We start from the raw sequence: 16,207 nt of genomic DNA on the forward strand, positions 1-16,207 counted from the left end.
GAGACCGGGACTGAGACCGGGACTGAGACCGGGACTGAGACCGGGACTGAGACCGGGACTGAGACCGGGACTAGTTTAGTCCTGTTTTTAGTCCTGTTTTTAGTCCTGTTTTTAGTCCTGTTTTTAGTCCTGTTTTTAGTCCTGTTTTTAGTCCTGTTTTTAGACCTGGCTTAGACCTGGCTTAGACCTGGCTTAGACCTGGCTTAGACCTGGCTTAGACCTGGCTTAGTCCTGGTTCAATGCGGCGCAAAAATCCTGCATCGCAGTTTAAGTCATGGAAACTGCCATTATTTTCCATTATTCATTTAAACACAAAATCAAAAACTGAAAAAACAAAATGTTATCTGTTTTTTCATTTTGGTTTTGGAGACAAATAATGATTTTGAATGAATTTCTTCATTTTCTTATTTTTGGTTTTATTTTGAAAAACGAATGAACGAATGACACATGGATTATAATCTCTAACAAATAATAATTAATTTGTGCATTTGTGGATTTTTTGGATCAGAATAATTTCAGCCAATATAACGTTTTTTTTAACACCAAATACAAACTTACCACGATGATTAGAAACAAAATTTGGACAAAATCAGTAAAACAAAGCTCACAATTTGACTTAACCATGATGTTTCAAAGCCTAAACTTAAATAAAACCTGATTTAATTGGTCAAGAAGAGCGCGTGTAAGCTGGTTTATGCTCCTTCAGCCTGACTCAGCCCTAAAGCAGCTGTTACGTAAAGGTGCGGTCAGCCGGTTCACATCTGTCCAGCGATTACGTCACCGCACATCTGTACATCGCCATGGGAACAGCGGGTCACATCTGGAGACGGGAAGTTGAAATGCCACGCTCATGTTTTCACTCAGACTATAAACAGTTTTAATCTTTAATGCTTTTCCTGATGTGTTTGGTTTGCGGGGGGTTAATGTGTACGTTTACTAAGCCGATTATCTGGAACATTTTATTTGTGTAGCAAAGGAGAAAGCATTTATAATTCATATACAGGTTTTTTGAACGTTTTATATCTATTTAGACTTGGACATTAGACAAACTTTATTGATCCACAGGGGAAATTATTTGGACACAGTAGCTCACGCATCACAATATAATATAATAACAAAGAATCCAGGACTAAAACCAGGACTAAAACCAGATCTAAATCAGGACTAAAATCAGGACTAAAATCAGGTCTAAACCAGGTCTAAACCAGGTCTAAACCAGGTCTAAACCAGGTCTAAAGCAGGACAAAATCTAGATCTAAACCAGATCTAAATAGGACTAAAATCAGGTCTAAAACCAGGACTAAAATCAGAACTAAATCCAAATCTGAACCATGACTAAACCAGGTCTAAATCAGGACTTAAAATCAGGACTTAAAATCAGGACTTAAAATCAGGACTTAAAATCAGGACTTAAAATCTGATCTAAACGAGATCTAAATAGGACTTAAACCAGGACTAAAATCAGGACTAAATCCAGATCTAAACCAAGACTAAAACCAGCAGCTCACACATCACAATATATTATGATAACAAACAAAAAGGATAAATGGCAATAATAAATTCTAAATATGAAGCAAAAATGGCAAGAGACGGGTGTCAATAAAGCATAATTATATAAATGTATATGCACAAGTAAAAATAAAATATAGAAATAAAGTAATAAAAGAATAAGGTTGTAAGGAAAACAGTGCAAAGATAATATACAGTAATGATTGACAGGACTGTTACATAAGCATGAGTTGTATGGACTACGGTATTTTCTTAATTGAATTGAAGTACAATTTCAGAAAATATTTTTGCAGCAATAATAGATTCATATTGACTAAAAAGTAACACTTTATACACAATACATGTTACACTGACATGAACCACAATGGAAACATGGTAATATAAAAAAAAAGTACTACCATTTTAATGTTGAAAACCACTTTCTATTGTCTAAATAAAGTGTTTTTATTGTCAGTGTGACATCTGAATTGGTATCGAGTTTTGAGTCTATTCATTAGTATCAAAATTGAGTTTTAAATGTTAATATTGTGACAACACTATGGCGAAAGAAAGCTGACCTAAAACATTATGGGTGCCACTTAAAAGTTAAGCGATTTCTGGGGGAGGGTCCGTTAAATGTTTTTCTCCATGGAGATGTTATTGCTTGGTCTGGAATGTTTCACAGTATGGCATTAAACCTTCCTATTTTTATGGAGACCAAACCAGACCAAATTACAGGTCAGATCTGTGGAGAGGCGACCTCGCTCACAGTCAGAATGCCTGTTTTTCTAGATATTTTTGAGCTATAAAACCAAATGTAATTGAATAAATGTCAATACACGTCAATACTCTGCCTGGACTGTTCAACAGTATGACATTATTCATAGAAACAAGCAGGTGAAGGTGAAAAGTTACATACTGCCCATTTAGTTCTAACTGTATTTATTATTTTTCTCTGATATTAAATGTGTTTTTTTGTCTTCAGGGATTTACTGGGGGACAATCCCACAGAGAAGTTGGACATAAAGATGCAGCCTGATGGTAGTGGGCAGCTCTACGTCCCCGGACTCACAAAGTTCTCCGTGGGGAGTCCCGAGGATATTAACAGGGTCAGACACTTCTTTATAGACATTCACTTCTTTAATCAAACAATAATTAAATAGTTTGCCATCATCAAATTGCAGTTGTGATTAGTGTTATAGCCCAACTATACTGAATAGTTGAGGGCTGCAGTTATTTAATTGCATAATGTCTTCTGCAAACAAATTATAATTCATTTTTTGAGATCTGACTGAGGGCACAGTACAGTCACATGCCAGCAGAGGGCGCACTCTGTCCACTAAGGAGCAGTGCATCAGGCATTTGGATAGAAATAACAACTTTGAATTGAAATAATATCTTTTCTGTTAAATTGGTAGGTTAGTTTGATTGATATACCTAGATTAAATGTATTTTTCTAGGGTGTCTACTCATCTGTTTGGTTTCCCTCATATGTTCTTGTTAGGAGAGGGGCTTATTTTTGTATTTTTGTGTAAATTGTGATGTTTTCTTGCAGGTATTCGAGTTGGGCCACATGAACAGAGCCACGGCCTGCACCAACCTGAATGAACACAGCTCTCGTTCTCACGCTCTCCTCATCATCACTGTGTCTGGGTACAACTCCACCACTGCCACTCACACGCAAGGTACACGAAAACTATCACTTATATCAAATTATTTATTTATTTTTACTTTTACTTAATATTACTGACGCACTATTGCAATTGTTCTCAAACTTTTCTAACCAAGTTTCACCAGATCTAAACCAGATCTAAAAAAGTATTAAACTATTCTAGGTCTAACTGAGGGCTAAACCAGGACTAAAAAGGAGTACACGTGCTATAAATCAGGGGTCATCAAACTTTTTTCTGGCACATATTTGTTTATGCGTACTAGTAGTTTGCAAAAATAGTAAGTATTTTACACTTTGTTTTAATTTGAAATACCACAGAGATTCCATTTATTTATTTTCTAATAACAATAACATCAAAGGTAAGAAACATCTGGTGATTGACCCTGGCAAAGAAGAGTGAAAAATGACAAATTGTAGTTAGGCCTGATGATATTAACAATAATAATATTAATAACAATTGTATTAATAATTGTGTGCAGCACTTAATAAAAGTAAAAAAAAATAGGCCTATAAAATAAATACATAAAAAATTGAAATTATAATATGAGTAATAGGTGAACTTGCCAGCTCTTTTGTCTATCCAGGTGAGCATTTTTTAGGTCGAGGTGAAAAGGAAATGAGCAGTCAGCCATTTACCAGTCAAAACTAAAGCAGAAAACAGAATAAAGGGAATTATAATCAGTAGTATATGTAGGCATAGGTGACGAAAATTCAGTGGCAAATGTAAATACGTCATATAACGATTTCAATATAAATATAAATACTCCATATAAATATAATTTTTTTAATTGAAAAAAATCTAAATACAAGGTGCAGACATGTAATTATTTGCTTATTATCATGTGACTAAATTGACAGTTTGAGAGCCACTCCACACTACTGTACTGAATAAATAAATAAATTAGAATGAACATTTTCAACTGTATTCCAGGTCTATAGGTAAAAATGATGACAGTATTGCTGTAAAATATTCACACACGGAGCTCAAAAGTAAATGTACTTTGAACCCTGTAGAGGTTCTTGAAGTAAATTTCTAATAAATTAAGGGGTTAACTATGTATTTCCAGTAAAAATAAATAAAACATGTTGAACTTGAAATTAGGTACGCTCAAAAAAGTTAAAGGTTTATAAAGTTTCACAAAATTAAAAAGGAATTAAAAACTAAATCATCATAAATAGACAGACTAATAATAAAAAGTTGCTCAAACTTGTGTGAATAAAACACAACCCCAGGTCTGTTTTTGATGAGATAACAACATTATAATATGACTTAAAGCTCACGAGAATCCATTTTGTGTAATATAAATTTACACTTTAACATTCTAATTTATGGAGTTTGGTGTCAATGAGATTTTAAATTGTCTCGTGGACCCTGAAGTCACAATTGTATCTCTGTCTCTCGTAGGTAAGCTGAACCTGGTGGACTTGGCGGGCTCGGAGCGCATCAGTAAATCGGGCGCAGAGGGCAGCCGTCTGCGAGAGGCTCAGTGCATCAACAAGTCTCTGTCGGCGCTCGGCGACGTCATCAACGCCCTGCGGAGCAAACACGCCCACGTCCCCTTCAGGAACTCTCGCCTCACGTATCTGCTGCAGGACTCTCTGAGCGGGGACAGCAAGACGCTCATGATGGTCCAGGTCAGTGCAGACAATATCAGGGACAAAACTAGATGTACCGTATTTTTCGGACTATAAGACGCACTTGAAATCCTTTAATTTTCTCAAAAAACGACAGTGCGCCTTATGTGTTAATTCTGGGTGTGCTTACTGAACCCAAACCGATTTTATGTGGCACATGGCCTTCAAAAATCTGTCAAAATTTGGTTTTTCAGCGCTGATAGTTTATGCAAATTAGCCATGTGGTTTTAAGTTTCATTTCTGTAAAACGTAAACAAATGTGCACAAAGCTGCATTAAACACATTGCTCGATGTATAATTGAGTCCTCCTCTTTGGGGAAAAAAAAAACAAACTTAAATTATCCTTATTTGCACTTAACAAATTTAGCTTACTCATATGTAATAAAACACTTTCTATTAGGTGTTAATAGAGTCCAACTAGCCATAAATTAAGTAAGCGAAATTTATTAAGTCCAAATAAGTAAAAACTACATTTGTTGTGCAACTAGTCCTTAACAACACGCTTATTACCAAAAGCTTGTAAGAATCATAATTCATGGACAAAAAGGCTTAATATCATAATAATAAGCAGTAATAATGAGTGTATTAATAGGAAAGTGTAAATGTCTAACTTAAGAGCAGAATAATCTTATGGGGAATTAGACATTAGAGCTGAATAAATACTAATAAATACTAATGACAAATTGATCACCTATAACTATGCTAATTAGCAGGTAGTTAGATGTTAATAAGTATATCCTAAAATAAAGTGTTACCAACATTTCATATTTAGCCTTAAAAGTCTGATCAATTCTACACATGAAGGGTGGAAAATTCAGTTTAAGTCATGAAAAAGTCATGGAAAAGTTTCCAAATTTTTGTCAGTGAAAAAGGGCAGGATCCCTGATTACTTGATCAACCACATCGTTCAATAGACAGTGGACAGAACAATAATTTTTTTAGGTCAATATTTATCGAGGGTGCTTTTTCTTTTTATAAGTGAGGATTTTTTGAGTTATTTTTCTGTAATATAAGACCTTTATTTCAGTTAATGTACATAGAGGGAATCCTGCTTTAGTGTTATTGTGTCATCTATATTTTCTTCTGCATTATATCGTTTGTATTTTTTGTGACAAGCCGATATATATCCTTTTGTTTGCATGTTTGAGCTATTACACAATTAAATGCCAAATAGAGGAAAGTGTGTGAGTGTTATGCAGTAAAATCTGATTAAGGTTAAGAGGGTTTTTTGATAACTTACAAATAATACCTACATATTCATAAGAAAACTGAGTAGTAAAGGAATGAGTAGTAAACAGTCCAGTCTACATGTGGCAAGTTTAAAAGGTGACTGCTGCCCCCTTCTGGCCAAACTCTCTTACTGCAGCAAGCTGATCTGCATTATAGTCTAGTCAGTTTTATTTAAATGGTTAGTACATATTCACAAGACAATCATGTAAAGTGCTGCAAAACAACTGTCATCTTTTATCTTTTTTGTAGTTTAAAATCCTTTGTATTTATTTAATGTTTCAGGTTTCCCCTTTGTCGTCGAACATGAGTGAGTCTGTCTGTTCACTGAAGTTTGCTCAGAGAGTTCGGACGGTGGAACTCAGCTCCTCGTCCTCGTCTTCACGGAAACACGAGAACTCCTCCACTTCGTCCTCGCCCACCCACGAAAGTGTAGAGGTAACGGACCATACTACTGAGCGGGACACGGGTTTCACATTCTAGTGAAGAACTGGTTTTAGTTTTAGTTGTTTAATTAGACGGGGGTAACACACAATTAGCATTACCCTTAACAAGAGAGATGCATTGTATTGAATAACTTTTTGGATTCTTTAAATATTTAGTTTAACATACAAAACGATGTTTGCATGACCTCGCACATAAAAGCTCAAGTTCAAAATTCTATATGGCACTAAACTAGTACCGTGGGGTGTGGAGCTCTGGTTGGTCCTTTCGCCCGCAGCCACCTGACTGTTCAGTCCTGGTTCAGTCCTGGTTCAGTCTTGCTTTAGTCCTGTATTAGTCCTGTGTTAGTCCTGTATTAGTCCATGTTTTAGTCCTGTTTTAGTCCTGTTTTAGTCATGAATTAGTCTTGTACTACGCCTGTATTGGTCCTGTTTTAGTTCTGTTTTAGTCCTGTATTGTTCCTGTTTTGGCCCTGTTTTGGCCCTGTTTTGGCCCTGTTTTGGCCCTGTTTTAGTCCTGTTTTAGTCCTGTTTTAGTCCTGGCCCTGGCTCGGCCCTGGCTCGGCCCTGGCTCGGCCCTGGCTCGGCCCTGGCTCGGCCCTGGCTCGGCCCTGGCTCGGCCCTGGCTCGGCCCTAGTCCCTCATGTCTCAGGTCACTATAGGACAGTACTGCAGATATCAGTCTGTGCAGGTTGTTTTCACCATTGCCAAAAGCTCTGATTTGACATTTATAATTTGTAGCTATTTTATATTTGTTATTTTTTTTATATCTCACGTTGGGAAAAGTGGGTGGACATAGTACCCCTACTTATTACGTCCACTACACCCCTGGTTATAATATTGTTTCCTCCTCAAAAACACTTTAAATGGCACCGAATTAATCATAAAACACACATATTATACATTATATTTTATAGAGTAACTTACACTCTAATCTCTCTGCGTTTCTTTCAGCTGGACTCTCCGCCCTCCACCCCCGGCCCTCTGCCCATCTCCAGAGCCAGCAGCGCAGGCTCCACCCTCTCCACCCTCTCCGCGGCGTCCAGGACCCCCACCGGATCTCGCAGGAGGTCCCAGTCCCAGCTGTCTGCAGGTAACGCCCACACACCAGGGCATTGTGGGAAACGTAGGCGAGCGTAGATGTGTCTGAAATCACTCACTGGCTTTGTTTGATTTATATGATTTTACTTTACTTTACTTACTAACACTAATTAAGTTTTTAGTGTACTGACAGGTGAAGGGATTAGGATTATTTTAAAGTACATATGACAGATTAAACTATTTATTTGATCAAAAAACAGGTGAATTGTGTAGCTTTTCTGGTGGAGGGCCGTCAAATGTTTTTCGAGATGTTATTGTTTTGTCTGGAATGTTTCACTGTATGGCATTAAACCTTTCTATCTTCATGGAAACCAAACCAGACCAAGTTACAGGTCAGAATGCCTGTTTTTCTAGGTGTTTTTGAGCCACAAAACCACCTGTAATTGAATAAACATGCTGTAATTAGAGCGGTTTAATGTCATACTGTGGAACATTCCAGGCAGCACAATGACATATCCATAGAAACAAGCAGATAACGGACCCACTACAACAAAAAAATGATAAAATGCACCTTTTATTTTTTATTTGTTTTTTAAATTATAATTTTACTTCACTGTTGATATGAAATACAGACATGTAATTCTAATTGTTACCTAGCAACCGTAATGTTATCAAATACCAAAACGTGTCTAAATTGCGCAATAGTTTTATTTGGACTACTATGGCTATGTTTACACTGAAATGAATCACCATATCACCGTATCGGATTTGCGTCATCTCTGTGTCCGCCACCCTTCCCTATCCACACAGCTTTGAGCATATTTGTTTACGTTTTACAGAAAGGAACTTAAAACCACATGGCTAATTTGCATAAACTGCAAAATGCTCGCTATTGTGCGCTGATGCGGTTCAGCTTCTGTCAGACTAAAGGACACAACTCAGTGGAATATGAGTGTTCTTTCTGTGACAGAGGGGTGTTCTGCTGATGGTGAGTCTGTTCTGTGCTTCTGTCGCGTTGGAGATGGTTCAGAGATTATACGTCTGCAGGTCGTACACACAGACTGTATATATGAATGAACATATATTCTAGCCTCCTAGCGTGGCGGTGAAATATTTTGCGGCACGTAGACCTACATCAGCATATCAGCGTTTTCATCCACACGGTGACAGATCAGATCAGTACTCAGATGTGATATGTGACGTAAATGCAACGTGAGCAGATCTGACCAGAGTTTTGCAGCTTGCACAGTATAGACGGAAACGATGGGGTGCATTCAACTTTTCCAGATTCTTACGTTTTTCAACCTTAAAAACGCTGTCACCATCTAAACCAGGGGTGTCAAACATACGGCCCAGGGTCCAGATCTGGCCCTCCAAGATCTTTAATCTGGCCCTCGCCTGATTTTATACTAAAATATTTTAGTTATATTTCCTATTAAAATATTGGCAATTTTCTGCTTCTCTTAGCATAGCAGTGTCTCCAGCATCTCTGTACGTGGCCCCTCCCACCAGAGCAGCACAAATGAAGACTTGTCTCTTTTCAAACGCTCTTAAAGGACGATCGTTTTGACTGTTGACCGTGACACCCTCATCAGAAAAATGTCAAAAATGAGAAAAGTGGAGCCGAGTGAAGGGTTTTCCAAGAAAAACTGACTTATTCCTATTTGCATACAAGTTAATGTTAAAACATTGTGTTGAAATTGCATTTTTCTTAAAGTTTCAGGTTGTTCATAATATTATAATATTTTGTAAAAGAAAGAGTTCATCAATTAAAAAAGATTTCTGTAATAGATTTGGGTTTCTCTGCACAAATATTTGAACTTATTGCTATTTTTGGGGTATATATCCTTTTTTTTTTTTTTTTCCGGGCCCCTTTGGGATCAAAGTAGATTGGATACGGCCCGCAGACCAAAATGAGTTTGACACCCCTGGTCTAAACGAAAGGCACTGCCAAGAAAATATTTTGTCGTTTTTACCTGCACGCGTTCTCATGTAAACAGACCCTCAGTTTTAAAACTCAGCGCTACTTACTGTATTTTTTCTGTATTTTCTTCAAGTTTTTTTCCCCACAAACTGAGACTTAACTGATGTAAAATTGTGATAAATATTCTCTACAGGTATTAACCCACCAAACTGAACCAAATAATAATTAAAAAAAACATGAAAACCTGTCATATGCACTTTAAATAAGCTGGATATAGACTTAAACTTTTAACGTCTGATATTATATTTGTTTAAATTTTTTAAATTTATATTCTACAAAACACATAAAATTCTTTTGTGAAGTGATTTCAGACACAAAGTTTTGTATTATTCCAAATCCAGGTGTGTTTCCCATCTGTTCCTCTTCTTCCCCATTCTGTGGTCTGATTGGTCGGTGCTCAGACAGGCAGGTAGACCGAGCCAGCCCATTGGTGGACGGTGGGCAGGTAGGTGGGCTCAGAGAAGCCGATTGGTGGAAAGCTTGGCATGGACGTGCTCGGCATGGCATGGCCCCCACGTGATGTCAGTGTGGACCCCGACATTAACCCCGCCCCCTCCTCCTCCCCCTCCTCCTCCTCAAAAACACTGTGACTCTAACAGAGAAAGTGAAGGGCCCGCCACAGGCCCCAGGCGCGACTGTGAACCGCTCAGTGTTTTAAGGTTTGGGCAGTGGGTCGTCTCTCCTGTTTCCTGTAGCTGAGGTGGAGTCAGGACTGAACCAGGGTCTAAACCAGGGCTTAACTAGGATCTAATCCAGGATCTAAACCAGGGCTGGACCAGGGGACCAGACCGGAGACCACTTGGCTTGGGGACCAGACTAGACTAGACTAGACGAGACTGGAGGACTGGACTAGGCCGGTGGACCAGACTGGGCTAGACTGGGCCGGTGGACCAGACTGGGCTAGACTGGGCCGGTGGACCAGACTGGGCTAGACTGGGCCGGTGGACCAGACTGGGCTAGACTAGACTAGGCCAGGGGACTAAACTGAGGACCACTTGGCCAGGTTTAAACAAAACTATTTTAAACATAAGTAAGACCAAAACAATGACTAAAAAGATACTACTCAAAACATAATGTAATTTGTCTAGGTAAAAAATAATTTTAAAAATAATTATTATATTTAAAGATGCACTTTCTCAAAAAAAAAAGATGCAAGTTCTCTGCTGGAGGGTCCATCACCCACTTTTCTCCACGGAGATGTGCCGAGAATGTTCCACAGTACGGCCACAAACTTATGAATTACCATGGAGACCTGGATGACAAATTACAGGTCAGATCTGTGGAAAGGCGACTCCACTCACAATAAGAATTTGTTGGGTTTTTTTTATATTTTTGCGCAATAAAACCATCTGCAGTTGATACATTTATTCATTTACAGGTGGTTTTATAGCTCAAAAATACCCAGAAAAACACACATTCTGACTCTCCACAGATCTGACCTGTAACTTGGTCTAGTTTGGTCTCTATGAATATAAAGGTTTAATGCCATACTGTGAAGCATTCCAGACACCAGAAAAGTTACATAACGTATCTTTAAAGCTGTGTGTAATTAAAGTTAGATTCGTAAATGACATGGCAAACTTCTTTTTTATTTTTATTATTTTAGTTTTTTTAATGACAGCAGAACTAGTCCAAGTGTAGATTTGTGTAGGAAACATCAGAGCAGCAGAGGCGAACCACTCACCAAACTGCTTTTATCTGAACAGACTTTGAGTGAATGCTGAATGAATGAACTCTGTGACTCACGTTCACTCTTCTTCCTTTTTTTTTTTTTTCCCCGCTGCTCTGTGTCTGCTGGCCCTGTGCTGACGAGCAAAGGATTGTGGGAAATCTAACGTTGTGTTCACTAAAACTAAAACTCCTCTAAAATGGAAATGTATGGAACTGTTGTCAAGTGATACCTTTTATTTCACTCAATTCTCCCAAAATGGACACTAAATTATTTTACTTTTAAAGACGCACTGTGTAACTTTTTTGGTTGTTGCTTGTTTCTACGGAGATGTCATTGCTTTACCTGAAATGTTCCGCAGTATGACATTAAACAGCTCTACTTTTAGTCAAGTACAGGTGGTTTTATACCTCAATAATACTTGGAAAAACAGGCATTCTGACTGTGAACGTGGTCGCCTCTCCACAGATCTGACCTGTAACTTTGTCTAGTTTGGTCTCCATGAAGATAGAAAGGTTTAATGCCATACTGTGGAACATTTCAGGCAAAACAATAACATCACCTTGGAGAAAAGCATACACATTTTAGACTGAAGCAATGACATTTCGAATACAGGAGAATAAATATTACCGTAAATTCTGGACTATAAGCCGCTACTTTTTCTCACACTTTGAACCCTGCGGCGAACATATGGATGGATTCTTTGTTTGGCACATTGTCCATTCATATATACGGTCTATGGTTTGGTAACACTGTGGATACGAGCAGCCTGAGTGCAGAAAACGCCGCTGTTTGTGCTACACTTGCTCGCGATATTGTCAGCGCATTGAACATTAGTGAGGGGGATACGTCTTACCCGTAAATGACGAGAAGAAACGTCTCAAACTTCAGTAGCCGAACATCTACTCATACCTGGTTGATAGAACTATCCTCGCCCCCGAGAAAGTCTGAAATCTGCTGAAATCTGATAAGACACTGACACGATACAGACAGGACAGAGGCTCTTTCTGCAGGAGACATGTGGCGTAGAGTAGAGGTCTGTGTGGGACAGAATTTTAAGTCCTACTCCCGCCTACACCTGCAAGGAACTAATTTTCAGTCCTGCTCCCGCCCGCATCTGCGATAATTTATCCTGCTCCCGCCCGCAAATCCATTGTTTTCTTAAGCGCTCTCAAACACGGAGAAGTGGAAAAGAATTGGGCTGTATATGGGATGAAAATCCTGTTTCAGTCCTGTTTTAGTCCTGGTTTTTTACCTGTTTTAGTCCTGTTTTAGTCCTGTTTTAGTCCTGTTTTAGTCCTGGTTTAGTCCTGGCGATTTAGTGGCACAGCCCGCGTGACGTACGGGATGGGGGGCGGTCTGCACAGCGTATAGGACGGGAGGGGGGGACTGTCAACGCTGCGTACAGTATGGGGAGGACGCTCTGCTGCTTAAAATGTTTTTATTAATGCCAAATAAAATATCCAGCACAAATTATGCATGATAGGCTTACATTCATCATTTGTATATTTTATTTTTACGCTCATATTTAGTTGCTCCCGCCCGCGCCCGCAGTGAGCTTTCAGAATGTGTCCCTGCCGCACTGTTTTTCGTCGAGTCTGCAGGGCTCTACCGTGGAGCCTGGGGCGAGACGGGGGTGATGCGCCGAGGAAGATTCTCATCTGATTGTGTTTTGAACAGTTATTTTGCGCTTCATACACGCACCCTCTTCATGGAAAACACGTGACGATGATGCTCTTTTAAGTTAACGGCGATTGATGTGGCTGTGGAAGAAGGAAACAGAGCTGCTGCCCCTGAGCTCGGCATCAGTGAGTCGATGGTGAAACTTTGGCAACGGCAGTGTGAAGAACTGACTCTATGCAAAAAGACGACAAAAGCTTTCAGAGACGATAAAAGCAGACGGCCCGAACTTGAAAACATTCTTGAAGACGTGGACCCCTTCGAATTATATTCAAGTGCGCTTAATAGTCCAGAAAATACGGTACTCAAACATGCATAAATACAACTTTGTGAGGGTAAATGAGACTGGGAAACAACTATAACGTGATTTAAAAAGTGGATTTCGCTTAATATTTTTCGTCAAATCACTGTTAAAACACAAATGAATTCACAGATGACAACAGTTCCAACACTTCTATGGTTTAAACTGCACATAACTGATGCGTATTTTCTTTTTCTTCGCAGGACGATTGAAACTAACGGCCTGAAGCGTCTTTGCGACCTCCTCCTCCTCCTCTGACCCCTCCACTGGAAACGGGGCGCAGACGAAGGCACCACAAGGACTCGAACTGAACAATATGTGCCCTTTATGAGCAAAGAAAACTATTAAAAACATTTATTGCAATTATGAAGATTGAACAGCTTGAACGGACTGGCTTTTTTTTTTTTCCCATGTGTGAATCGTCTTTCAGTATACGCTTTCCGATCACAGTATTCTCATTTTTAATTGTACAGTTGCACTTTAAATTAGATAATGTTCTAACCCAAAAAAGTGGGGGATTCATTTATTATAATATAAACATTGTATTTATGTGTTTTGATGCTTTAATTTTAATTTCATCAAGAAGCAACCGGACTGTTTTAAGGAAGATTTCTCAACTTGAAATTGCGTTTTTAACCTTAAACTAGCCCAGAATTCACTCGTAGTTTAGTATATTTAGTCTCTACTCTGCTTTGTATGTTATCCAATGGAAGTGACCTGACTGACTGAGCTCTACAGCGCCGCCACATGGTTTCAGAAGGAAGTTTTTTTGTTTTTTTCCTCCCATAGACTTTTTGGAGAATTTGCATGCCCTCGAAGAGTTTTAAATCAATTCTGTGGCTAATCTCATTCCACTAGTTTGAGTTTAACCTTTATAAAACACCTACCGTATTTTCCGCACTATAGGGCGCTCTGGATTATAAAGCGCACTGTCATTGAATGGTCTTTTTTTGAACTTTTTTCACATATTTGGTCATATATTTCTATAGCGCTTTTCCACCTTCAAGTCACTTCAAAGCGCTTTACAACAAGGAACCACTCACCCTTTCACCCACACATTCAGACAGCAGTGTACGCAGACACGAGGTGGGTTAAGTGTCTTGCCCAAGCACACAACAACAGCATTCATCTGTGGGAGCTGGAATTACATCAGCCAACCTGTGGGTCAGTGGATCTGATCGCTCAACCAATGATGTTTTTTATGTGAAGAGCAGGATTCGCCCCAAATAATATAACACATAAACTGCACCGGACTATAAGGCACATTAAACGAAACACAACAGTTAAATAAGTCAGTCAAACTTTATTTAATGCATTTACAATAATTCTCAACATTTTTAATTGTAAGGTGTAAAAAAAAAAAAATACTGTCTGAGACGCTGAATTGTTAATGTATTCACAATAACTCTTAATTGTTCAAACAGTTGGGCGATTATGGCGTCCAGCGCGCCTGCATCCCTCTCATCATTATCCAAGTCAGTGTGGTTACTGTTCCCTGGCAGTTCAGTGATGATTCGGGTCTTGGTGAAAGCTCGGACCACAGTTGATACTGATCCTTAGTCCAGGCGTCCACGATCCATTGGCAGATCGTGGTGTAATTCGCTCGGCGCTGTCTCTCTGTCTTTGTGAATGTGTGTTCTCCTTCTCTCATCCACTGCTCCCACGCAGCTCGCACTTTCACTTTATAACAGCCTTGAGTTTAAAGGCGGCGTTGTAAGTGTGTCTCTGACAGATGCATTTTGATATTAAAAGGAATCATAGTATGTATTACTCCACGATGCTCCTGACTATGGGAGCCGTAATGCTGCAAGTGGTGCGGCTTTGTAGTTTACTAAAGTCGTACTAAGACACCACAATAAATTCATATATAAAGCGTTCTGGATTATAAGGCGAGCAGTCTTTTTTTTATGAAATTAAAGGCTTTTAAGTGCGCCCTATAGTGCAGGAAATATGGTATATATCTGTATAATTTTGATTCAAATTAAATCATAAGGCTTAAAGATGCACTATGTAACTTTTCTGGTAAGGCAAACACCATCTACTCCAGAGTACGGCATTAGTTTGTTTACACGTTGCGTAGTGAACCTTTAATGTGAAACGAAGCCTAGATCGAGAACAAAACGGCTACAAAACAAAATGGTTATAATATTTGTATAATTTGGATTTAAAACGAGTGCAAATTTAAAGACGCGCTGTGGAACTTTTCAGCTAATGACCCACTGCTTAATTGTATCCACGGAGGTGCCATTTAGTCCACACCATTATGAGTTGAAACATTTCCATTTTTCTATTTTTGTTATCAAATCATAGATGTTTTATTGGTCAAAAATACCCAGAAAAACATGTATCTTACTGCGAGTGATGTCACCTGCTTTTCGATCTTCTGAGTAAAAAATGACAAGCTTTTGGTGGATGCTCCATTAGAAAAGTTCCACAGTGCGTCCACGCTGGTGATCTCTGCATCGCTGATTCTGTTTTCTCTTCATGTGCACATGTTTTTTTAAGTTGTCTGTGGAACAAAAGATATTTAAACGACACAACCTTTGGGCTTTGGGTACTACTGAGCAATACAAGCCAATACTGGTCTAATTCTATCCTAAAGGAAGAGGATTTTTCAGCATGTCTTACTCTGACTTGTATCTACATTTTTGTCTTTCCTTGGCCCCAGAATCTCTTCTGATCCCACGGAGGAGTGTGCTGTGCTGTAGTTTGAAATGCAAAAGCTGCTTCTCATTGTAGAACTCTGATTGGTTCATCTGCTACAGTCTGTTTTTTATCATTTTTAATAAACTCATCAAAACCTTTATTGTATATGTGTGAGTCTGTACAGAAGTCACTAGGGCTGTATTCGACTAAAGACATGTCCTGCCGAGCAATTGGTCACCAAAGACTACAATCGTAGTGAGTTCAAGCAAAACTATACAAAAATGTGCTCTGAAAGTGTATTTATATAAGAGATAAAACTCACAATTCACTCCCAGCTTCAGCTGACTCTCACCGTATGTACTGTCAAATCAAAAAGCCCAACCCCTCTGCTCCTAGTCTTCACTTCCACTCTCAGCCCATT

General features: G+C 38.9%; 1 protein-coding gene across 1 annotated transcript in view; it reads left to right on the top strand.

Moving 5' to 3' along the window:
- Window positions 1-15,944, top strand: part of kifc3 (kinesin family member C3) — a 95,324-nt gene extending 79,380 nt beyond the window's left edge. Inside the window, exons 16-21 of the mRNA XM_020923327.2 lie at window positions 2,474-2,597; window positions 3,044-3,173; window positions 4,566-4,795; window positions 6,308-6,460; window positions 7,420-7,558; window positions 13,344-15,944. Of these exons, the coding sequence (XP_020778986.1) occupies window positions 2,474-2,597; window positions 3,044-3,173; window positions 4,566-4,795; window positions 6,308-6,460; window positions 7,420-7,558; window positions 13,344-13,366 (799 nt within the window). The 3' untranslated portion in view covers window positions 13,367-15,944. The remainder of the gene's footprint in view (window positions 1-2,473; window positions 2,598-3,043; window positions 3,174-4,565; window positions 4,796-6,307; window positions 6,461-7,419; window positions 7,559-13,343) is intronic.
- The last annotated feature ends 263 nt before the right edge of the window (window positions 15,945-16,207 follow it).

This window comes from Boleophthalmus pectinirostris, unplaced genomic scaffold, assembly GCF_026225935.1.
Source record: "Boleophthalmus pectinirostris isolate CB_2022bp ecotype Guang Dong unplaced genomic scaffold, ASM2622593v1 HiC_scaffold_19, whole genome shotgun sequence".
NCBI lineage: Eukaryota > Metazoa > Chordata > Actinopteri > Gobiiformes > Gobiidae > Boleophthalmus > Boleophthalmus pectinirostris.